Source organism: Battus philenor, unplaced genomic scaffold (genome assembly GCF_028537555.1).
Source record: "Battus philenor isolate CCGP_79_NKW_IND1 unplaced genomic scaffold, ilBatPhil1.0.hap1 SCAF_16, whole genome shotgun sequence".
NCBI lineage: Eukaryota > Metazoa > Arthropoda > Insecta > Lepidoptera > Papilionidae > Battus > Battus philenor.
Window position 1 is genome coordinate 11,006,240 of NW_027181678.1, and position 26,060 is coordinate 11,032,299.

General features: G+C 31.5%; 2 protein-coding genes across 4 annotated transcripts; one reads left to right on the forward strand and one right to left on the reverse strand.

Annotated features, from left to right (window-relative positions):
* Positions 1-1,471: 1,471 nt before the first annotated feature.
* barr (barren) lies at positions 1,472-14,801 on the reverse strand. The gene is made up of 12 exons (XM_068762383.1): positions 14,556-14,801; positions 12,975-13,136; positions 12,150-12,350; positions 10,269-10,431; positions 9,845-9,953; positions 8,962-9,135; positions 7,887-8,011; positions 6,144-6,362; positions 4,957-5,197; positions 4,118-4,295; positions 3,083-3,190; positions 1,472-1,937 (listed from the first exon to the last, which is right to left on the reverse strand). The coding sequence occupies exons 1-12, from the start codon at positions 14,673-14,675 to the stop codon at positions 1,635-1,637; spliced, it is 2,103 nt and encodes a 700-aa protein (XP_068618484.1). The 5' UTR covers positions 14,676-14,801; the 3' UTR covers positions 1,472-1,634.
* Positions 14,802-16,578: 1,777 nt separating this feature from the next.
* Positions 16,579-25,576, forward strand: tral (trailer hitch). Of its 3 annotated transcripts, none has more exons than XM_068762573.1 (9): positions 16,579-16,810; positions 17,793-18,209; positions 19,045-19,148; positions 20,285-20,510; positions 21,001-21,197; positions 22,113-22,264; positions 23,072-23,233; positions 23,764-23,897; positions 24,360-25,576. In XM_068762573.1, exons 1-9 carry the CDS (start codon positions 16,690-16,692, stop codon positions 24,365-24,367), a joined length of 1,521 nt encoding a protein of 506 aa, XP_068618674.1. In that variant the 5' UTR covers positions 16,579-16,689; the 3' UTR covers positions 24,368-25,576. The 3 variants fall into 3 exon arrangements, with proteins under 3 accessions (XP_068618674.1, XP_068618675.1, XP_068618676.1); XM_068762574.1 differs by having other exon boundaries at positions 23,782-23,897; XM_068762575.1 differs by having other exon boundaries at positions 17,793-18,101.
* Positions 25,577-26,060: the final 484 nt, after the last annotated feature.

Sequence of the window (26,060 nt, forward strand, 5' to 3'; positions counted from 1 at the left end):
AAATGAAAGGTTATGTTGCTTCTAGAAATGTGGGTATGAATTTAACTACAGTAAAAACATTATTGACTGAAAAAGTAAACATGATCGGGGCTGAAAAGTGGAAAAAGGTTTGCGATCGTGCAACGAAATGTGAAAATGAATATAGAAGCATACAAAGGTTAAGACAGACTAGTGATAAATACGGCTGATAGTGACAGTGATATTGACCTCTTTGAGAGCACAAATAGTGAAATAGAAGTAACTGACAATTAAAATTATTATAACGATGTTTCATTTTAACAATAGGTATAATGGTTTATTACGTATAGTTGTAATTTTCCTAAATAATTAAATACGTAAACATAATGTGAACATGTTTTTTTATTCTATTATTTTTGGTTATATTTTTATATTATTATTTATGAGATAAAATCCCAACCTAAAGCCACTTATAGAAAAATTGTAACAAAAAAATAAAATAATTAACAAAAGAAGCAAAAGATACTTGTTTTAACAGCTCTAATAGATACCGGACTGTTTATATTTCGTACGACAGAGATAACGTTCTACGAAGCCGAAATTAGCCGATTGTCTCTTTCCAAAGGTAGTGTGCCATATTGCAATATTTATCGCCGGGTATTGGTTCATGACCAAGAAATAACAATGGTTATTTAGTTATAAACAATAGAATGAAAATTGGGATTCAAAAGATGACAAGTTGGATTAGTATGGACAGTACTTTCGAAAACCATTTTACAAATGGTGCTTCTGTGTAGTTCTTTGAAGCTGCCTCCACAATTTCATAGGAAAAATGACTAGGCACTAGGCGACTAGACAAGCATTTATTGTTTGATGAAGAAACAATTTTAATGACATAATACTTAGAGAAAGCGAAAGGGGTATGTTAATAAAATATCTGTGTTTCTAATTACAATTTTATTTATAAGACAAAAATGTCACATAAAATTCGAGAAAACATCTGTACAATGTGTAATCATCTCAACTATATGAAATACAATAATCGCAAATTAAACATCTACATTAACAAAAAAAAAAAAGGAATTTATAAAATGAATACCATTTTTATATTCATTCATCTCAATATTATAATCCATCGTATATTAACATGAATAACTAAGAGTAGCGGTTGCAGGGCATTCTGAATAAATTTCACTTTGGCATGCACTGTTTTGTTGTAAGATTTTATCCATATACTATTTATTCTATTTGCTTAGCTTATGTACACTGATATATTCTAAGTAAAATGGGTACTTACTGCTCATTACAACATGGTGACAAATCCAATTTAAAAAAAACTACACATTACCTTTTGATGTCACAACATACATTGTAAAGTATTTTAAGACATTTGTTGTGGTAATAATTTGCAAAAACTGCGATTTTTGGCAAAGTCAAGCCATTTCAACATGAAAAATTAACTAGAAAAATACGAAAATGTAAGATTGTAACAGGCTACATAAATATGAAGTAAGAATTGACAAAAAAGGTAATGTTTTTAATGTCAATAATTCAAAAATAAATGATGGCACAGATTATAAAATTAGTTTTTTTTTTAGTTGGTTACTATTTGCACAATAACCCCATTCCGGTATGACATTACTTTAAATAAGGTACACCTTGTATACATATATAAACTATTTTATAAGACCTAAGATACCAATATCCTTAAGATCATCGCGCTTTTCAAGTATAAGTCCTTTCTCGTTAGCCAAATGTAGTACAGAAAGTAAAGCGAGGGGCACACTGAGAGACTCTCGCATATTCGTTGACAATTTACTAGGCAACCGAGAGTAAACTGAGAAGAATGTAGTTGGAGCCACTTGCTCTTTCTGTCCTTCAGATGTTTTATCAGTGAGCATTTTCCAGGTACAATGTTTAAGTTGCTTCATGTCGACCTTCTTTGCTCTCATGGCGTATGGTATAAATATTTTTGCTACCTGGAAAAGACATTAAGAGATGTTAGTTCGGAAATTCATCAAAAAATGGATAACTTTTCATAATTTCTGATGTAGGAATTTCCTAAAGATTAGTAACAAGTTTGGTTGGAAACAGCCTGCATTCAGTGTCTTCATGATGTATAGGTAGACGTCCTCCCTGCGCTTGCTGATTCACGGTCTTTACTCCAGAATCTTAAACCTCCAGTTGCCATCTATTTTACGTGCTATATACCCTACTTACTCCCACTTCAACTTGCTAATCAGTTGAGCTATATCCATTACTTTCATTGGTTACCCCCTAATTTAATTTCGTGGAGAAAACCCAGGCATAGCCCTCTCAATGACTCGTTGAGCGACAGTGAGCTGAGAGGGCTTTCTATTGAGGCCTGTAGCGAGAGATCTTGTTTCTATGCCGTAAAACATCATTCACACATTGATAGTAGATCTTCCCTCAATGGCATTTAAAGGTTTTAATAAAAAAAAATATGTCTCTCTTACAACCCTGGCTTGTTGTGGGAAACGGACTAGCATTTTTGAAAAATTTTTAACGTTTTAATTTTCGCTCTCTTTTTCACATTACCGTTCATTCACTGTGTTTAACATAAAGGTTTTAATACACATCATTGACATTTGATGGTTACTCGCATTTAGTTTCGTCGCGTTTGAGTTAAACCTAGTGTTTGAGCTAAAATGCTTTACAACAATTAAACACGTGGGTTGCTTCGGGAATCTGCACCAGATCCATTACATTAGATATTCCATCTGTAATGCGTGAGATCTGACTTGATAGCAGAGAATTTGGTTCAGAGTTATATAATCATGGAGGTCGAAGATGCAGAGTCCCCGGAGAGAGTGATGCTTAAATTTTTCTAACTAGATGGATACCTACAGCTTAGCGGATCGGTCAGTGACTTTGGTTTTTCTGCATATCTCCTTATTTCTGATTCGATCTCGCAGCGAAACTCCGAGCATAGCTCTCTCCATTGCTCTTTGGGTAACCTTTATATGTACGTCATCAGTGGCAACACACACTGGTCAAAAACCTTCGTCTACAGGGTTTGCGGTATTTTGAACTAGAAGATTTTTTGGAGCTTCCCGAATATTGTGACGAAAGTAAAAAAAAAGTATGTAACATTATAGCTTACCTTTGTGGGAGGTTCTAACATAGCACCAATCTCTTGTTCCTCGGACCTCAATTGGTCGTGTAATTCCCTGGCAGCGGTCGCGTCTTCATTGCCCCATATATCGCCATCCTGGATATACACAAAGTACTTATGTAAGTAAATGTGAAAGGATGCACTGTTACTTTTTTATCCATTTTAAACACTCTCACAGAATTAACGGGCAGTAAACCGCCATGCAAACCTAATGTGCGTTGATGGATTCTACATATTTATTGAATTTTCGATTCTAGGATGCCCGGATCACCAAACAAAACGTAGTGTTTTAAAATTATCACAAACCTTTGTCCTTTCAAATTTGTTTAGATCTCATACCAAGACATACAAGAACAAAATAGCTTTATTTTGGTTAAGAATATCATTACATATTAAAATATGCACTTTTACCATTCTTTTGATGAACAAGTGGTCTAAATTGTTAATGTTACATGCAATCATTTTGTTGCCTGTCTATTATCCTCTAATACTACTGTAATTTTTATCTTTTAACACAAAGGGTACACTTTCAACAAATATCGCCTGGGTTCGATTTCATAGTTGTTTTAGTCATAAAGTTATCCGACGTCTTAGTAGACAAAATCAACAGTGTTTCATTATACCAAATCTATAAAAAAAGTATATCAGGCTCAATTTCAAGAATGGGACGTTAGAAGCCTGCTAACTGCAACTATATACCTCCCCCAAAGATCGCATTGGCGACTGATATTGAACTGCTCGCATTCGCAACTATCCTTGACCTTGACTATGTATGTTGTCACCGTACTTAGTGGGGGACCTATCCACGCCGTCTACCGGCTCATGGTTGCCACTCCAGAAACTTTCGACCCCAACGGCCCTTGGTTGCACGCGGGATGTGCCCCGCCCACTACTACTTCAGATGATTAATTCTTCAAGCTATGTTGGTGACTTTGTCACTTCTGCTGATCTCGCAGCAAAGTTCCAATTATAACCCTCTCGTAACAAAATGCTTGGTAATTATATTAAACTTCAATTACTTACTGGCACATGATTAGGACAGTAGGATGCATCATTCTCATTGTTATAGTCATAATCCTGGACCTCCTCCACTGTGAGCGGCTCAGGTTCCGGTTGTTTACTCTTCTCCAGGTCCCTCTTCCGCAGCAACATTACATTGCGCTTCAGGAACAATTTGCGAAAATGTGATTCGTCTATACCCCTGGGAGAGGAATGAAATGTCAAGCATGTAATGATTTGTTTACACGTAGTTGTTGGTTCGTCAAATTAAGATCTTCTGGCATTCCTCTCATAGCTTATGAAATTGGATAATTAAATAAATAAATTGATAAGTTATAGTTCGTTTGTTTTATTTTTATTGGAACCAGAAGATACATGCCGTTTTAAATATATGTATTTTATATCTCTATCTTTTTTAGGAAATATACCTTTTCGTGCTTTCAACACAACCTATAATAAGAATATTCTATAAGTTGAAAAATATAAGATGCTAAAGGTACTTCCAAAAATATATAATTATAACTTCATTCATCAAAATGGTTGCATTGCTTTTTAAGGCTTTTAACTTTAAATCTGAACAGAAAGCTATACTTTCTATATGTTTAGAACAAGGAATATTAGTGTTATATGAGTACAATGTAATAAAATAGCAAATGTAACAGAAAAACATAGTTATGATAAACAAACAGGTACAGTAAAAATGGGTAGTTTAGAATAGTAGATAGTAAAATTACAACAACTATTTTATATGTTACTTTACTATGTACATAATAACTTTTAAACTTCTTCGATTTCCTAACTCCTTTAATCATTTTATCAATATAGAGAAAAGTAACAAAAGGTTAATTTAAAATAATGATTACCTATCAATTGGAGTTTTGTAATTGGCTTCGTTCCACACGTGTCCCGTTGCAAGGGTCTTCCTACTAATCATGATCTTGGCAGGTTGTGCTGGATCATAATCACCAGTTGGTGGATGATGGAAATCAAACGCTAGTCCCGCCCCCATGAAATCTAGCTGGCGTTTTGACCGCGTTGGCTTTTTACCTTCAACTATTAGACGACCAGTTGCCAAGGAGTTTGTCCGTTCAGAAAATTTAGATGCTGGAATATTAATTACCTTGTTAATTTCACTGAGACGCGCTTACGTAGTTTGCTGTCTAACTGACCCTGACCTTAGCAATAATTATAACGGAATATTTTCTATACAAATTTGCTTTCCATAAAAACCGAATGTAGAATGCATTTGTAATATAATAAAAGACATAATACCAAAGGAGAATTCTTTCAATTTTTTTTTATAAATTGTACATTAAAATAAATAATTCAGCTTTTAAAAATAATTTTTTTTAATAAATTTTTCGGGGTTTAAAACATGCAAAAGATCTTATCAAGTCTGTAGAAAGAGGCTAAAAACAACCGCCTCTAACCCCCCATTTTAGTTTATATATACATATATATACCGTATTTTGAAAACGTTTTTTCTTGGTTTATTATTATTGCATTATTTATAATTTATAAAATCATTGATTTTTGGATGGGGTGTACTACTATACATTAATTAACAGCAAGTAAGCTATGAATTCACCACTTTAAAGATTTTACATCTATAACTAATCATGAAATTCAAGTAGTGTGTTAGCCTTAATGTGATCATCTTCCAATACAATTTGAATATTTTTTCGCCAGGTACATATTGTTTCACAAACACCGGAAAACCTATACAATTTAGTATAAAAATACAAACCAATCAACCCACAAACAAATGGGGTTTATTGCTAAAGCATTAAAGATGTTATTTATTGCATTTTATTGACAATTAAAAACTATTCCATTTTTTATTAGCCGGAAACTTCAGCTATACCGTATAAACCAATTACAAAATAAGAAATATAGAGCTGTATTTTAGAGACCAAAAAATGATGGTATAAAAAGTTGTACAAATAATAATATTGAATTAAATTAATATAAAATTTTTATTTTCATATTCTTATTAAATCTCTTAAAGATTTTACAACTATTTATAACCACTCTGTGTAAAATATGTTACCGCGGTTATTCCGAAGGCGCCAGTGGGAGGGACCTGCCCAGGCGGCGACTATGGCGGCGCTATAGGAGTATTCGAGATGGGAGTCGCGGGACGACATCGGTCGCATGTCCGCGAGCTTGGCCGCTGCACCGACGCGAGCCGCACACGCCGCCGCAGCCACCGCTGCCACTGCCACGTCCGCCTCTTCATCACTGTCTATACCGCCAAGGGGTTCGTCATCTGAAAACATTAAAAGTCTATATTAATAAAGACTGGACATCAAAGCGATCTCTGAGAGACTATGTCATGCAGTCGGCGTCTAGCAGCGAGTAAGATGATAATAACTAACGCGAGAAAGGTATTTTTTATTTGTTAGGGCATTAGAAAAGCGCTTATTGACAAATTAATCGAAGAATTGCGAGGAAAATTAAATACACTTTTTTTCCTTACATCACAGAGCAAATTAAAACAGCTGTTAAAACATTTAATATCAATTAAAACCAAAAACATCAGTTTTCTTTAATTACATTTATTTGATAATTGGTTACAGGCGTAAAGCTTTAAGGAAGCCAATGTATAGCTGAAATTGCACCTTTTACTTTTACATTCAAATACACTTATTATTAATATTTCCTACATAGCAATCAGTGAAATACTTTACATTAATTTATTTTATCAGACAGTAAACAACAATTAATTTTAATAAGTTGTCATTCGAATTTTGAAAACAGTTTTTCTTGTTATGTTTTAATAAAGTTATGTATTATTTTTGAAACCATTGATTTTCGCATAGGGTATTATACCATAAATTAATTGACAGTAATGAATAGTTTGAAAAATTTGCTGTCAGTTGATTAATTATAACCATGTATTTTTTTATTGGACTGTGTCAGACTCAGATTTCATTGGACGGAGTTTAAGGAGATGGGCTAGTTTTTATTTTAAATTTTTCAATTCAAGGGCTTTGTAGCACCCATGGGCAAGTAGGTGGCTTGTTCTACAAGATATCCACATGGATGTAAGAAGCATGTGCCATAGTTTTTTTTTCCAGTCACATTGTTCACTATTGTTGTTGGTCTAAAACACCCACGGTTGCCAAGTTTCATTATTCAGAGACTTAAAAAAACACACTACATATATATGTAAGCTTAAAGAGCCGATTTCGCGACTATTTCTAATGGAGAGTGATTCCCTCTAATCTTAAGCCAGAACTATGGTGAAGAACGATTCTTCTGGACCCTAGGTTAGAACTAAAGCAATCATTATCCGATATCGCTCGAGTCAACTTGCTGTTTTTGGACAAGACATTATATTTTTATATAATCTTCTAGACAGCTACTTGTCAAACCAAAGTTTGAAAAATACAGGTAATCTCCCGCTGAACTCAAGATTGATCTCCGGTAAGCCATATGGTGTGTTTATAACTTAATACTTAGATAATTTACATTATTTGTATTTTATATAGGGTATATTGATTCTCTTATATCCTTAAGTAATTTACTACATTGTTTGGAACCTTCATACATTATACCTATCATTAAAAGTTTATTTGTGGTATCAATATATTATAACTATTATTTCTTATATACATTATATGTTTGGAACTCTAAAAAGAATTTGTCGATATAATTTTATTGATACTTCCAAGTCTAAATATAACAAGCGATTTATTAATCACGAAATCAAAACCTTATTAACGATATAAAATTGCTCCTCATAATGAACTAACGAAGTCATATCATTAGATATTTCTTGAGTTCTTACCGAAAAGGTCATTATGTGCTTCATCTTGAGGTATTGGTTCAACTTCAGCATTTACATCAAAAGCTAGTGCTTGTTGAGACAGGTTCAACCTGTTGTCTTCGACCCAATTATTAACACGATTATATCTGTAATAAAAATTATCTTTTTATTCAGTTTGTTATAGTGATAAGAAGGGAAGTGAATTTCTTGTAAATAGAAAAGATGGGATTTTGTGTTAAAATTAACATCAAGTGTGATGTGATTTTACCATCTTTGAGTGTATATGAAAACTAAATAAACTTAATTAATTTTTTAAAAGTTTAACTACATAGTTTTAATATACTGTACTTCGTAAATATACACAAGAGAGACAAGACTGATATTCTAGATTAAGTTAATGTTAAGTTTTTTCATTTTATTTAATTCATCATTGTCAAGAATTAGATAGTAATAGAGACAAAAAAACAAGACTGAATAGTAATATGAGACTATATAAATTAAATTCATCATATCAATATTCTTCTATATAAATTAAAATACTATCAATTTGGCTTTTTTTAATTTTGATAAGACGGCGTCAGTTTTTATGGAAAAAAGTGACAAAATATGCCAAAAAAAAATTAAAAACACGATTATTATCAAACACAAACCAGAGTAAATAAAAATTTGTCACAGCACACTTTTGACGTCAATTAAAACAAAAAAAGGCTAATTACTACTAGTACTGCTATTACAGTATATTATCAAATATACTATTATATATTATTTATTTATTTATAAATGTGGGAAAGAAACATAAAAATAAGGAGTCGTTGTTTATTATTAACATATAAAATCAACAAATAAACTTATCCTTTTAAAATACTCTATACTTTCCTTTTTTTTCGATTATATCAGGTTATGTACAATAGCTGACTCTGAGGTCTGAACAAACACACATTTTTTTAAAGAAATATTCAATATTCTGCAGATAAATCTCATAAGTGAATGACTTCTACTTTTTTTTTAAACTTATTACTATAAATTACTGTCAGGTATTGTTAAGTTCTAAATGTTAAACTACTCGCAATAAAAATATTAAGATATATTAACTTACACATCTTCAGTTGCGGGATCCCAGTTGCTTATTGAGAATCCGGCAAAAGGTTCACATATATTATCAGATTCTTTAAAAGCAGGCAATAATTTCTTTGGCAGTGTGATGTGTTCATTTAAATCCAAATTATCTGGAATGTTTTCTTTAATTGATTCCAAGTATTGATGGTCGGTCCTAGAAATTAATCTTTTTTTATTATATAGCCTTCATATGAGCAGTCACTAGAAAGCTTCAGGATTAAGAGTTTAAATTCAAATACATATAACAACATTGAACAATATAAAGACTAAATCGAACATAGGTGGACAATATACACTAACATTTAACAAACAAAAAAATATGTTTGAGCACTAGATTCATTGGTTTTCTTTGTTTGCAAATACTGGATTGTAAGCACATATTTGTAAAGTTTAGAATAAAATTTCCACAGATTTACAATTTTGTTTTAAATGTATAGTTTGATTAAATTCGTACTTCTATACTATAACTATTAACATACGAAAATTAAAATATCAAATGATTTGGATTTTGTTCAAAGCAGTCTCGGTTTAGTTTAAATGTCAAAATAATTCATATTTATTAATTATTGAAATTATAATTCAATGTTTTCTGATTTATATTTCACTCTAGGACATATCTATCATAATTTAATGGGAAATTATAAATAGAAGGCTAGTGACTTTTACATAGATTTCCAGAAAGACCGGTTAAAAGTGACCTGTATCCAGCATCTTCTGACAACATTGTCTCTCCATCTTGTAGGTGGACATCATACGCCCCGCTTTTCGGTCTATTATTTAATCATTGTGAAATTTCAAAAAGATAGAGACAAAAGAAGAAGACAATTTTTAATTTAGATAAGTTATATGTTAGTAATAAATACCTCAAAACTAATGCCAATGTTTTATCATCTATCGGCAGAGTTGCATTAAATGCTCTATTCGATGACGTCACATCGCCTGTTGTTGCAGCAAGCCTCTCAAAGAATGGATCTATCAAAAAGAAGAAAAGGAATACTTTAAATTATAATTTTATTAATTAATTTTATTAACATTTATTTTTGTATGATATTAAGAAAGAAATACATAGATGCATAATACCTAAAAAAAGTACAATGGGTGGTCTTATGACTCAAAGCAACTGCTTAATTTCCTTTGACCTGTCCAAAATTTTTCAAACATCGTGAATTAATAATTTTACCCATAGAACCCATAAAAGAGAGCACTTGGGTTTCTTCACAATTTAACTATTTCAGATGTGACAAAAAAATAAATATGTGGGTCAAAATAATAGAACCATGTACATACCAATACAATCATTCGCATCAAAGTCGCCATTTAAAGTTTCAGGATTGGCAGCAATAGCACTTTTGGATTTTTTTTTCTTTTTTTTAACAGGAGCTGCATCAGTTTCTGTTGCACCTTCATCTTGCGAGCCAGCATCATTGTCATCTTTTTTGCCCCTTTTCGTCTAGAAATGTATTACAAATTGTCATGTCCTTTATAAGCATTTATTAGCTAGAAGAGGCCTTAAGATTTTTAGTGGAGACCATAGACTGGCAAGGGCAACATAAGACCTCCATGCACAAGATGGACAGGTGACCTTGTCAGCAAAAGCTGGATGCAGTACCGTTTTACGAGTCTTATTGGAAATCAAGGGCTGAATCTAATACCCAGCAGTGGACTTCTTACCCTTAATGATTATGGCAAAATAAATTTAATAGATTGTTACTAAATTGTTATTTATATTTGCATTTTACATACTGTAAAACTTGTGAGACTCAGACAGATATTATAAAAGCTGAAGATTTTTTGGTGCAGTTAGATTCCTAGTAGGCTAAAACAGGCAGCAACAGAGTACAAAATGATAAGGAACTTTTATATTAAAGCTGTAAATTTTTAAAGTAGTTATTAATCTTTTCTTTCCTTTGAATAATATTTAATTTCATGTCTTTCAGTGTAAGATATTTTACATAGCAACCCATTGTTACCCCAACTTGAGTGAATAGTGACTTCATTTTAATTATAGCACAAAAATTGAACTTTATATCTGTTACCTAGGTAATAAAAAGATGTATAACTGTGCTTCATATGCAAACTGAATACTGTTTAAAATAGAGTTAACCGTAAGGCAACCTTTTTGAAATGCTCTTCGATTATATTTTGTAAAGGAATTTTTCATACAAGTTTTTATATCTACATTATTAATTTTATTAATAGCACAAAGTGTCTTACAGTTATTGAAGTTAAATTAAAACAATTCCACTATTTACCAACGCAACTCTCACTCGCAACTATGTTATATATTTACAATCAATTTTATTTGTAAAGAACTCATGTAGACACTTGGATAGTTTGAATCTTAAGTTTTATACCAGAGATTTTCAAACTTTTTTATAGACCACTTTTAAATTTCATACGTAGATACATAAGATTTAATTTAACTATGGAAATTGTGCATTGCCACTGAGTTACAACCAGGAATTAACAGTCTCCAAAAAGAAAAGTATATAACAATTGGTTAATTAATTTATTTTACTGTGTTACTTGCAAGAAGCATTTGCTGAACTTCTCAAAATATTATGGTACATAGAAGACAAGCCCATGTTTTAGTTCTTCACAATAAAAAAGCTGATAAATGTTTGTGGACCCTCGCTTACTAATTGAGAAACCCAATTTTGAATCATGCCATCCATTGGTGCCACCATCCCAATTATAAAAGACGAAGGAGGTAGAGCATCCTTCCTCAATTTCTGCAGGAGGGTGATAAAATAGGAACGAAAATTAAAATAGGGTCAAATAAGTAATTTAAACAAGAATAAATTGTGATAAATATGCATCTGTAATAAAATTAATAACTTAAGCTCTTATAAAATAAGAATAGACTGTGATGCATTATTATGAATGACCTAGACTGTGATAATTGAGAGAATGAAAGCAGATGCTAAGAAGGAAATTCAGAATAAATGGGAGTGTTATATTATGTGATATATGTTATAAGAGTGAATGAACGATTGTGTGAAGTCTTGGAGAAGAGAGTGAAAATAAAAGATATTTGAAAAATTTATTAAAAATGTAATAGTCCCTTTCCCACAATAAGCTAGGGGTGTAAGAGAGGCCCCAAAACGGGGACCATTAAAGAAGCCCTTTATACTAATACTAAAATAAAAAACAATCTAAATATCATACCTGAGCAGCTTTACTTAAACCTCCAGCTATTTTCAAAACATCATAATGTACAGCATCAACACGAAATGAGTAAATTCTCGCAGATGCATCCACAAAAGTGGACGCAGTTTGCAGATTGTCCATACGCGAGTCATGTCGCCTAAGCATTGACGTCATGAAGTCTATCAATTGCAAGTTCCATGCATTGTCTTTGTTGATTTTCTGTTAATTAAAAAATAAAAGAGTCATGTAGCCATAAAGGATATATTATTAAAGATAAATTATTCCCTTGTCGATGCTTATTTCAAAAGAATGAAAACATATATTCATTTGGAGGCAAATAACTTATTATGGTTAATATATTTTTTATCACATTAATTTATAAATACATTAATACATACATAGGTATATAAATATACACCCAAAACCAAAAAATAATGGGTGTTTATGTACATATTGCAAAAAATTGCAGACAGTATTTTTTTTAAATCTAGATATGCAATCTGCCCACATCCTAATATGGTTTTGTTGATAACAACACACTTCTGGTACAACACAGTAATAAAGAGGAAAATTATTATTTTGATGATTATAAGCCATGTTGAATCTACCAAAGAAAACTTGAAGGTTATCAGTAATTGTAACTTTTACTTTTTTAGAATAATTATAAGATAATAATGCCTGTCAGCTGAGAGTTACAATCATTAATTAATAAATTGCATTAAGTGTTGCACTGAAATTTAATTGTATCTCTACTGCATACTAACTGACTGTGCTATAAGTGATTTTAATGTCCGTATGAGTCTTTGCTCTGACAAATAAATATAAATATTAATTAAAACATACATTTTCAGCATAAAGTTTAAGACATCCTTGAAAATGTTCTTTTTGTGGTGACGATGATATTGTGTCTCTACCACGATGTGGTGACTCTTGAGGAGTGGAAGTGACAACAGCCCTCTCTGATGCCAGCAGAAATGATCTTTCAGCATCGTCATCATTGTGTTCCTGAAAATATTTTATAATGATTTTATAAATTTAATGTTTACTTAATACAATAAACAGATTTAAATAAAATAGTTTTGATTTATACTTAATTAATTCTTTGTTATAATAACTAAAAGGTTTTGGAATTTAAATTTAGCAAATTGATCAAAATATATATGGACAAGCATTTGAATTACTATGTATTTTTTCAAAAAAATTCATAAGTCAATACAATGTTTCTTTAATCTTCGGCATACACTATTCAGTATGATAAACTATGAGGAAGGTCTATGGCTAACAGAAGACATAGGCCTCCCCCATAAATCACTGATAGAATTGGGAGAGGCCAACATCCCACTTCTTCCAACAATTCTAACAAGTCATCTCTCCAGATTATGGGTGGATGTCCTATATTGTGCTAGTTAGTTCTTGTTTTCTACTTCTAAATTTTAAAACCTTGGTGGCAATGTGTTCTATGCTTTATGTGGTCTACCCAATGCTACCTCAACTTCTCTCTCTATTATTTTCCCATATTCCTGATTTAATCAGGAAAAGCAATATAACTATTTTTACTATGTTATTAAAAACATTGTTAGCTTTTTTAATGGTAAATATTGATAATTAAAATGTTCCATTAAAATTACTTGTTTGTGGGGTGGAGAGAACAAAAGTCCTACCTAGTCGTAAACATTCTAAATAAACAACAATTGTGTCTTGTGAAATGATAATAAATGATCCAGAGCAACCTGTGTTCAGACCTTACACTAACAACTTCAACACAATTCTTAAATACTATAAAAGAAACAAAATAATTTGATTTCAAAAATGTCAACTATGATTATAGAATAAGCTTAGATGCAAAAATCAGTATGTTCATTTATAAAATAGCAAATTAAACATCAACAACATAGTTTCAGCAAAAATGTTAGCTTAAAAAAGTTACCTCATATTATTCATGTCCACCTCATCTGTATGTTTATAATAAAATTATTATTATTATTTTAAATAAGTTATAGAAACTTTTCCACCAAATTTTGATGTACATTAAAGTTAGTGTATGTCCATCTTAACTATATAAAAAACATTTTAGTGCGTACAAAACATGCTATTAAACTCTTAATAAAAGTTTTTAACACAAAAGAAAATAGAAGAGGTCTAGAACTCCCTAAAAAGACATAATTTTTGATTCCACTCTGCTGCCATAAAGATAATCTGACTGTTCATAATTAATTTTCAAAAAAAAGTATATTTATCTATATAGATAAAAATCGTTGAATATTAAAATATATTATTTTGTAATACATACGGACCAGAATATGTTATTTTAAGTATGTAAGTTGGTAAACACAATGATAACATCCAGACTTTCCTTATAAAATCCCTGTGTGCGGAAAGTAGATTTAATAAAGTAATAAACATTTGATCAACCATTTAACGTACCTCGTCCTTATTTAAACGATTTTTTTGTGGTATAAGACTTCTCCTTCGCAATGAACTGTTGTTGCTCGCGCCAATACTGTTCCTTGTAACAGGAGTAGATAATAAATTAGTTTCTCTCATATTTGATTATAATTAATGTAATTTATGTTACGTTGATTGACACATTTACAAAAAGTACGTCAAAGTTTATTTAGATATTAAAGCAAAATTAGAGCTTTTTGACAACAAAATCAAGATTGTTTATAAAATTCAAAATGTAACTGATTGACGGTTATACCAAAAGTCAAAACCAAGATATCGTTCACATGGTTCTGACTTTTGGCTATAAAGACTACAATGGGTGTCAAATATTATCTATTCATCTATATACATATTTGTAAGTAGCTAAAATAAAGGAGATCATATTTCTAACATCCCAGATAACACTATATTTTCATCGTTGGAAAAGTTTTATTACCACAAATTTTCCTTCTAATTTTTAACTGTAAATCTACGCGAATTAGCAAGATAAATATATAGGCATAAATTAAAATTAAGTCAAAAGTCCTTCGTTAGCCTAGTTAAATTGTACATATTATAATCTTTATTATTTTTTTACCAATATATTTTTAAAAAACGTTTAAAATGTTATAGATTAACATTTAAAAAGATGCGAAAAAATGATACAACTATGAATCCTTCTGAATTATAAAGTTGTGTTTAAACAAAAATTTTGAATAAATCTGCAATTTAATCAATTCGCGGAGTATGGATATGTCAGTTTGAATATATGTGTTAGCCAAAATAGTAACTAGTGAAACAGAAAGATCCTTCAATTTTTTTCACAATATGCTAATTTAAATATACGAATTAATATTTTACCAATAGTTTAAAATATGCTTAGTAAGACAATATTACTGACGAAATATTTTTAAAGTTCTTTGACCTTACTAGTAAATTATTTTTTTTAATTGTTATCCACCAATAAATATAAAACAAACTTTTGTTAGCTACACTCGCTTACAACTGGAAAAGTAATTATGACTCGTCTATTTTTTTTTGTTATAGAAACGATTTTCACAATTTAATCACAATATTTTCTTAGTAGTAATTAACGACTTTCATATTATAACGGCGTCAACAATAAAATTTCATAAAAAATGTAGTATAAGGTGTTATGATAGCGCAAATTGGCACAATATTTTTGTTCAAAAATAAAGTTCTTGATAGACAATATACACAAAAAATAATTACTATACAATACATTTCACACATTTTATTTTTATTCACTTGACGAAACAGAACTGTGACCTAGCAACTAGGCGACATTTTCAATTCTTTTGACTGTTTAAAATGAGATTACAATAACATTGGGGTCCGGATTTATACAATCCGATAATGATAAATCATTCAAGCAGTGGCGTTCAAGCCCTCATACGCGTTCTCAAATTGGTATGTTTAACATGTATCAATTGACAGTCAAGACTCTCTCTCGGAAGCTTTTATCCCAAATCGCTCAAAGGAATAGCAACCTAAGAGCTAAGACTCAAAAGTTTGGATGCGTGTCGTTTTGGTGAATTACCTAATGTAATAGCCCGAGTAATGGCTCAGTAATTTCCACCGGGTAAACAGCGTTAGACCTTGGTAAAATGATGTAAGGACTTAAGTCAAAAATATTTGGTATCGAATTCCAAATGGTATTGACATTAAAATGTGTGAGGGCATTTTAAATAAATAAATGTATATTCGATAAGTATTTTGTTTTCATAACCAATACATAAACTGTTTTATTAACTATAAAATTATTCAAAGCATTAACAAAGGTAAAAAGTATTTGTTTTCTCCATTTCCAGCAAAATATATCACTACTTTGATTGCAACTGTTTTATTAATGAATAACAAAATGTAATAAAAAAAAGTAAATAGAAACATACGCTATTAAATTAATATTGATAAATTTAATGTAAAAGATTTTTTGTTAATCATATTGGAAAGTTATTGTACACTATGTTTTTAGTCTGTATCCTCAGCTGTTTGTAAACGCCGCGCTTGTTGCCAACTTCCCGTCAGTCATTTTATTTGTTGGCTGTCGGTTCGCGAAAGACGAAATCAGTAAAAATCTTTGTCATCTGCTGTTAATATCACCTGCAACATCATGAGTACCAGCATGCCTGAACTAGGCTCCAAGATAAGCCTGATATCGAAAGCAGATATTCGCTATGAAGGCCGACTTTTTACCGTTGATCCTCAAGAATGTACCATCGCTCTGGCGAACGGTAAGTTGACAAATGAATACTCCTATCTTGTTATGTTGGCATATATTATTTCAATGGCCTATAGATTTTTGTTTTATGATAATTTATATCACAAATATGTTAGAAACAGCTACCTTTAGAGGTTTATATTAATGTATATGATATTTTCCCTCCTATAGGTTTTTGTTGTCTACATTGAGTCTATTCTATTGACTAAGTCCTGGGTAGTTACCTGTTTTAGTATTGTTCCATTTGCATATATATAGTTTAAAAATCTTTTGAAAAGCAGGGTAAAACTAATCTACCCTCACTATACATTTTGACCCGCCTTTTAGCCCGATGTTTTGGCACTGATGACGTTGTGACGTTTATATAAAAATCTCTGTAAACAACTTGTTTGGTTTTGATAGAAAATTAATTACTTGTTATGACAATTTCGTTAACGATTTTGATAAAGAAAAATGATTGAAGTATTATAATAGGTAAAATATATTTTTTTTATTTTCACCACACTTGATTAATTATTCGAAGTTTAAAATGGAGTCAATAATCTTACTGATTTTTAGTACTCTCATATGGCATATATTAATAATAGTTATTGTGGGTAGAAGCATTATTTTACGAATTATGTATATATAAATTAAAGAATAGAAAAATAACTTGATTTTTTTTAACAGTGTTATTTGAAGTTTAAAATGGAGTCAATAATCTTACTGATTTTTTGTACTCTCATATGGCATACATTAATAATAGTTATTGTGGGTAGAAGCATTATTTTACGAATTATATATATATATATATTAAAGAATAGAAAAATAACTTGATTTTTTTTAACAGTGTTATTCGAAGTTTAAAATGGAGTCAATAATCTTATTGATTTTTAGTACTCTCATATGGCATACATAAATAATTTTTATTGTGGGTAGAAGCATTATTTTAATGTTAATATATATATATATATATATATTAAAGAACAGGAAAATAACTTGATTTTTTTTAACAGTGCGTTCATTTGGAACTGAGGATCGTGAGACACAATTTCCAGTGGCACCTCAAACTCAAGTCTATGACTACATCTTATTCAGAGGATCTGACATCAAGGACATCCGAGTGCTTAACAATATTTCTACTATTGTTAATGATCCAGCTATCATGCAGATGTCAGTGCCTGCCAACCATGCATCTGCAAATCAAGGACAATATCCAGGGCAATTCAGTCACTCTGTTTTGGGCCAGGCTAACCAGCCTTATGCACCATACCAACCAATGTCGGGATTTCCACCTAGTGTTCATGCTCAACTTAGCAAGTCGAGTGAGTTGTCTCCTCAAACATCAGTGGACTTGGCACCACAGCCCCCACCAACTACTGCTCCCATAGGATCAGGAGTGATTCACCACAGCAACCAAGTGAAAGACCAAGGTTTATTTAATTTCGAAAATGTCAGCTTGGCTTTGTTCTATAAGCTATTTTGCGATTTTTATCTATTTCACAAGTAAATGTTTTATTTTACAAATAATAAAATAACAACTAACAAAATATTATAACTAAAAGTATATGAAAATGTTTGCTTGTGAAATAATCACCCAACTTTTGTACATTTTTTTTCATCCACCTTCATTTTGACAAATATGCATATTTTACTTTATTAATACTTATTTTTATTTCCTAATCTTCATTTTCTACTAACAAAGCATCAAATTATGGTATTAGTTACTTATAATTACACATATTACACATTCTATTACCTAATAATTGCAATACTAATAAGATGACAATGTATGTAAATACAATAACTAATTTACAAAATAATTCCAATTATTTTCCAAAAATAATCTCCAAGTTAACATCAGAAAATCGCAATATCGAATCTCTTCTCCTTGGTCTGTTGCTTGTGTAAAAAACACTTGAATGATTGTAAAGAAAAAAAATATTATTTTTTTCTGTTTCTCCTTAAATTTGTACTATATTATTTCCATTTATGCTTGGATCGTGCTATGCTTTGTTGCATTTTTCTTTAATACACATTTTTTTTTTCACAATAAGAAGTTAATGTTTCATAGATTTTCACAAACAGTTTTAACACTCTGACTTACAAGACAGGGTAATAAATTTAAATTTCAAATGTAAACCCATGATCTTGGAAAATTTGCCTTATGGTTATCATTCTTTGTCATGTGTTTACACATTAATTCATTCATTTGTTCCAATTATTTTAAGTGGATTTGCATGGTTAAATTATTTTTAATTTTAATAGGTTCAATGCTTGATCTAATTGGAGGTGGGGCCCACAACAATAATTCCCGTTCTGGCACCCCAGCTGGCCATAGGAAAAGTCCAACTGCTGATCAAGGCACTCAGGTAAATATTATTTCTTTATATTAGGATGCCAGACTATTTTTTTTAGACCACTTTCAATATTTAGCTGATTCCAGTAGTCTCCCTGCTGCTGCATTTCTACTATATTCCTCAAACTTCACAAAAATGTAAAAATTATATCTAATCATGAAAATTTGATTCTATTCTTAGTGGATGTGAAAAAAGTAAAGTTGACCTATGAAAAAAGTGATTCCACATAGAGTTAAGCCAACATTATAGTATTGTATACCCCTGCTAACTTACAAGCCCATGTAGACTCCATGTAGTCTTTAATGGACCCCTGGGGGTCCACTTGCATCATGGGGAACTAATAGTTTATATAGAGTATGACTCACTTGGCTCACTTATTAGTAGATCATTGTTTTCAATTTATATATATGCAGTACGTAAAACATTCCAGGCTAATTGTAAAGTTAATGTTTTCAATTAATATGAGAAAAATATAGACAAAGATTGTATATCCATATTAGACTGCTTCCAACTAGTTTTATTGCAAATGATGGGGGAGGCTCTGATACACATGTTGACATCCTATAGCCGAAATTTATTTATGTTTAACTTTATATACAAAAAAATATAATTCTTAGTGCCTTATCATGATTTAGATTTAAGTGTCAAACTTGCCACTTTTTGTCTTCTCCCTCATCATATTGAGGATGGGAGTTTTTTATTTTAAATATATTTTTTAGTTTGTATTTCCTTATCACTCTTCCATTCTTCATAATCTCTATTACTCTTCTCCACATTTCCTTTCATTCTCTTATTATTTATTCATATTCCATTCACACCTTGCCTCACATCCTTTGTCACAACCTTTTTGGTATATCACTGGACAGTTTCAATTTTTATTTATTTCTTTTACTGTCACATTTTTAGTTTTTACAATTTTGTTTAATTTCACGTTAGTTAAATTATTTCTACCAACCTAACCTAACCCGACTTATATTGCATTTTTACCTAATACCTCTTTTATAATTTTAGGGTAATACCTCAAAAATATGTGGCGACGCTTTTTGTCTCCTATTAGGGAGTCGATATTGCCTAATCTGCTACTGCAGCATGCAATCCAGTAAGATTGTGTCACAAATATGATGATGATAATTATAGTGCTCTTATAGGTGGGTTCAGTAGCAGGAAGCTCGGGTCAGCGTGACAGTCGCCGTGGTGGCGTCCAAAAGTCAGGTCAGCAACGCGCAAGGCCGAACTCACGTACTCGTCAGCGGCTGCCCAGCGGTGGGTCCGCTCAATCCAATGCCCCGTCCTCTCAGCCTCAGGCATCAGCTGCGCCCTCGCAGCAACAACAACAGCAGCAGCAGCTCCAGCAACATCATCACCGCCAAGCTGGTAATAATCTAAACTGTTTACAAACCCAAGTGACTTAAAAGCTATGATACCTCCCAATCCGATAAAACATTCAATGTATGAATAGCATCTGATGATTGTAACTTAAGAGATCGAAAAATGGTAAAAGCCTAAGTTAAGTAAGTAGATAATAGTTGAGATGATTATACAATGCAAAGTAACAATTTTTTCCTATCGGATCTATAGATTAGCATTCATAACTAATTTGCATGTCAATTTAAATGTTCATATGTTGTAAATAATTATCTTACTCAAAAATAACGCTCATTATTTATTTAACCTTGTGCAAATAAATTACTATATTTTAATGAATTTTGCGCCTTGTTTTCGTCTAACATAAAAGCATTCTATTAACTGTTTCAGCCGCGCTTATTTAAAGCCTATATTTACTAGTTAATTTAATTTTAATTTTGTCAATTTTTACAAAAAGCTTAAAGGGAACAATGGGTTTATAATATTTTGTTATGCTTAGCACAAGGATTCGGGCGCGGAGGTGGCGGCTGGCGCGGCAGGCCTCGTGGTCGTGGACGCGGTTTCGTGCCTCGCAATAAGAATACTCTCAAGTTTGACAATGACTATGACTTTGAACAGGCCAACACCGAATTTGAAGAACTGCGTAGCCAACTTGCCAAAACCAAGATCTCGGATGGAGAACCTACTAAAGTAGAGGTTAAATATATTACACTTTTGATGTTTTTAACAATGAATGGAATAGTCATTAATACCTACACCCATTACCCACATAATGCATTCATGCATGTGTATTATGTGGGTAGAGTGTCACTCACATTCACTACGCTCTGAATTCAAATTGAGTGCAAAAATTACTAAAAACCAAAGCATTGTGGCCATAGTGGCCGCAATATAAAGCTTGAATGCTTATATATGTTAAAAAATTGCTTATTTTTACGCTTGGAACCCCCTATTCGTGTCATTTATGAAAATTTCAAGCATATTGGAACATAATTGAGGAAATCATTAATTAAAAAAATTGTAGATTTGATTGGCCATTCAGTTTTTTAGATTTCCGGTGTGTACATTTAAACACATCTAAGTAGGTTGCTGCATTAGTTTATTGATGAGATACTTGACTAACTAGTCTCATCTGTTTGTTCTAATGAGTAAGTAGAAGTAGTTTACTTAAAAGTAGAGTTGTTTTTTCATTTGTCTCTGATCTGTTCCCTTAAGTTTTGAGTTATTTTTTTCAAGAGACTGCAGTTTCTGTACACCATATAAAAATACTTTTTGCTATATGTGAAGTTTGCAACAATTTTTTATACTGTGGATAGGGTATTGCACAAACAACTGGTTTGAGTGTGTTTATTGTATAAAACTAAAAATTAATATGGATTTTATTTACTATTGAATAATAAGTAAATAATGCTCAATAAACTATTGAAATATTTTATTTACAACAAATTTTTTTTTTGTGTATAATGTAAAAATGTCATTATAATATTTTATTATATTTCATTGAATGTATAAAATTCGACTTTTATGTATCATATGGGACTCTCTAATAGCAATTCACTCATAGTATCATGTCATATGTAATATAATGTATGATAAAATGTAAATTTTTAGGTTGAAGCACCCAGTGAAGTTGACAAAAAGGACGATTCAGGAAATGAAACTGGTGCAGGAGAGCCAGAAGTTGACGAGGATCCATCAGCCTTCACTGGCTATGACAAGAATAAAAGCTTTTTCGATAACATCTCCTGTGAGGCTGTTGAAAGGTAATAATAATAAAAATAATTACTTATACATTTTCCCTCCCATGCAATTGAATTCCTTTGTCAATTTAGTATTATTATTTAAAAACACAGTTTGTGGCTTTTTGTTTATTTGTATTGATTTTATTTTACTGTACATAAATCTATAACATAATCTGAGACATAGTCAACTACAAGTTACTCAAAAGGCATTGGAGAAGGTTGTGCTCGAGGCTGCATAGGGAGATTGAATGAACATAGCTCAAAGAATTGCTTGTTGCAAGTAGTAGCAGGCAAGGCACATTTATTTTACAACTAGCGGCTGTTGGAACCGAAAGATTCTCGAATGGTCACCAGTAGCTGGTAGACACAGCATTTTTAGTCCCCGAGTGGGTGGACTGGCAAATATAGTTAAGGAGTCCTATGCTAACCAGCGAGTGTCTGTCAGCTGACATCATCATAGCATCATACATTATTGTATTCATTTAATAATTTCTTTGATTCAACATCATACCTTGTGATGTCAATTATTACAAATAAATTTTTTTAAACTGTATTTTAAGTAACATAGAAAAAAAAAATATTATCTGGTTATATGTGTTATAGCAGCGTAATGTGTTGAAGTGGTACTATAGAACTGTTATACACTCAATAAATTTTTAATGGACGAAAAACAATAATTACTGTATAACACAAAATGTCGCACCAATTTTGTATTTGACAAAACAACTATAACCTAGTAACTAGGTATCTTCTTTTTTTTTAGAAATATATAATTACAATAGAAAGTATATGCAGAGCTATTTGTATATGGGATGTTAATTATTTCAGATCGAAAGGTCGCAGCCAGCGGACGGACTGGCGTACAGAGCGCAAACTGAATTCTGAGACGTTTGGCGTGGCGTCGGCGCGCCGTGGCGCCTGGCGCGGGCGCGTCAACTGGCGGTACACTCAGCATAATATGCACAACATGCATAACCAGCACCATCAGCCGTGAGTAAATAGTATCACTATGGACCCAAAACTAATGCTTGTGTGCTTGACAAGAATAAATTAAAAGAAAACACAAAAAATTGTTTTCACAATACAATATGTATTGCAGTCCTTTTCACCAAATTATAAAAGGCACTAAGAAAATAAAGAATATCCATCATGTACCTTTGCAGTGCTCCCCTTGTGCAGGGGAGTACACAATTTGTAAGTGGGGGGTCTTCTGAAATTTATCTGGTTGTTTGTAATAGTGAAGAAATAAAATGTTGGCTTGTGGCAATGCACGCAGATAATATTTTAATTCTACAACCATTGGTAAAAACTTGGTTTGGAAATAGGGTAGAAATGATTATTTAACTGCAGTGGGTCCACAAGAACCAGCTAAATTTTGAAAGTGTTCTGTGATAATAAAATCTAAGGACCTCTGATCTAAATTATTATTGTTTAAAAATTGAACACTGATCAAGAGTAACAAAGTTAATTAATTGTAATGGTGTGGATGTTAAGGAGCAGTGGTCACTGTTGACGATTAGTATGTCCTACTTCCCCAGCTGGCGAGCTATGCGTGGTCCGCGCGGTCGTGGCAACAACAACCTGCGACAGCCAAGGTCCACGCCTGCCCCCTCAACTCCTTCCACGCACAACGCACAGCCTGCTACTGCCGTAGGTATGTTCAAATTTTAATATATATTTATTCTAGTATACATTTGACCCACATATTTATTTAATAATATATTTCTAATTTTATATGTAACATAAGATAAGTTGAGAAATTTTATTATGTGTGGTTACAGTCAGACCTGCAAAGAATTTGTTAAAACGTAAATTAGGCATTATGTATTTGCTTATTTTGTATAGTCAATATTTTTATACATAAATAATTAAATATTTTAATTTTGGCCCATAAATAATTGTAATTAAATTTGTGTTGAAGCAGCTATTAGAATATCAGTATATGATACCAAAGCCAATTTAAGAAAGCAGTGCACTTAAGACTTAAACATCTTTGCAGCTTCCAACAGCAACATCTTAATTTATAATTTTAAATTATAAACTATTTAAAAGTAATTTGCGTTATCTTACTTTGCAGTATTTATCATTTTTAACTTGTTATCTTTTTCTTCCACAGCAAAGTAGGAGACGGCCATAATGAAAAAAGTATCGCTGAATCTTAATTTATTATCGCAAGGACTAATCGCAAAGGAAATAAGTAACGGAAAAGTGTTAGGTGATTGAAGTGTGTTGTGTAATCTATTTAAAAGCTTAAGTAATTGCGGGAAGAAATTAGGTTTGTGATTTAATGATGTTGGACATTATTTTGGTGTGATAGTGTTGTATCCAATTAATGGAAGGTGACAGCAGGTATTCCCGCAAGAACGAGAGAACAAATCATCTACGTCCATGCACTTAGTGTAGTATAATTGGTTCAGGTGAGCAAAGCTTGTTCACTATTTTGGGCAGTTCTATAGACATCTCTAAATTTTGGCACACATCTATAGAAGTTATGTTAGGCAAATGTTCTGTGATTCCACATGTTGATACGAGAATGATTAGCTTGTAAATTAAGTCTTGTAAATTCTACTAAGGCTATGTGTCGAGCCCCTGCCTATTTTAATGAATTTATTTCATTGTGCCCAATGAGTTATGAATTTTCCTAGCTTTTCACATTTGCAGTTGTGCCTAAAGTTGTAATAAAATGTTAGATTTATCAATTTGTTTCTTCATAGTTTTCAAAAGTTGTTGCATCTATTTTTAATAGCAACCACTGAATACTAAAACAGCAGTCCTATGAAGTATATTAGTTAACTCTAGTGATTTAGCTTATGGAGATACCTTCGAGCATGTTTAGATTGCTCTGCTGGCCAGAAATTTCACGAATTTTGTAGGTAGATGAATGAAACTACTCAAGGTGTCTTTGGCTTTAACTTAGAAATTACTTGAGTGATTTGTTGACTGTCATTTTATTGTTAGTTATTATATGTGAGTGTAGGACTGCTGAACTAATCCTTGACAGTATCGCAGGGTCTGTAGTTACTGTCGCAGTCTGCATTGACTGCTGTATTAGTGAAGTTTACTGTCAAGTGATGCTGTCATATTTTATGCCACACACAGACTTAAATTGAGGTCTGAAATGTATATTTTTAGTGTGTTCCAAATCTCCATTGAGGAAAAGTATTGATCTTCACATGTATAAAAAAATATAAGAGAAAAAAATCACAGTGTAAACAGTTTTCTTTGGAACAAAATTTTAGCTATTTATCATCACTACAAAACAATATATTTGTAAATCTGTAATTTAAAAACTGTACCTGGTGATTGTATTAATATGGGAATATACATTTACTACAAATCTTCCATTACATAGTTGTGTTTTCATTTAAATCAAACACCCCATTTTTTTAAATATTTTATTGCAAATAAAAACAAAAGCTTGTACAAAATGTACTATATTAACATTATATTAACAGACATACAAACAAATATAATTAAAATGAGCAGAGAAAAAATAACATTTTGTTGTAAGAATTTTGAATAATGTAGTTTAGTCATATTCATTCTATACATAATAGAAAGTTCTAGAAGAACTATGTCCAGGAATTATGGTCTTGAAACTAGTGAAAGTACTGAGTAATACTTTGTTCAAGAAATTAAAAAAATTTTATAGTTTTTTTTTTAATTTCTATTGTTTATACTCAACATAGCCAATCAGCTAACACATTAAAATAGCGTTTAGTAAACAGTGTTTAAATCTTACTAACAATATTATGATACATACTTCATACCCATATGTCATTATATAAAATATTTTATAAAATATAAATGCCCTTCA

Bases quoted from the DNA above. Each gene is read 5' to 3' on its own strand.
- tral (XM_068762573.1), top strand. From the start codon at position 16,690: ATGAGTACCAGCATGCCTGAACTAGGCTCCAAGATAAGCCTGATATCG. The intron at 21,198-22,112 runs GTTAAATATATT...GTAAATTTTTAG, and splicing joins GAGAACCTACTAAAGTAGAG to GTTGAAGCACCCAGTGAAGT. The intron at 23,234-23,763 runs GTGAGTAAATAG...GTTGACGATTAG, and splicing joins CATAACCAGCACCATCAGCC to TATGTCCTACTTCCCCAGCT.
- barr (XM_068762383.1), bottom strand. From the start codon at position 14,675: ATGAGAGAAACTAATTTATTATCTACTCCTGTTACAAGGAACAGTATT. The intron at 6,363-7,886 runs GTAAGAACTCAA...TAATGTTTTCAG, and splicing joins AGCACATAATGACCTTTTCG to ATGACGAACCCCTTGGCGGT. The intron at 4,296-4,956 runs GTAATCATTATT...TTCCTCTCCCAG, and splicing joins TACAAAACTCCAATTGATAG to GGGTATAGACGAATCACATT.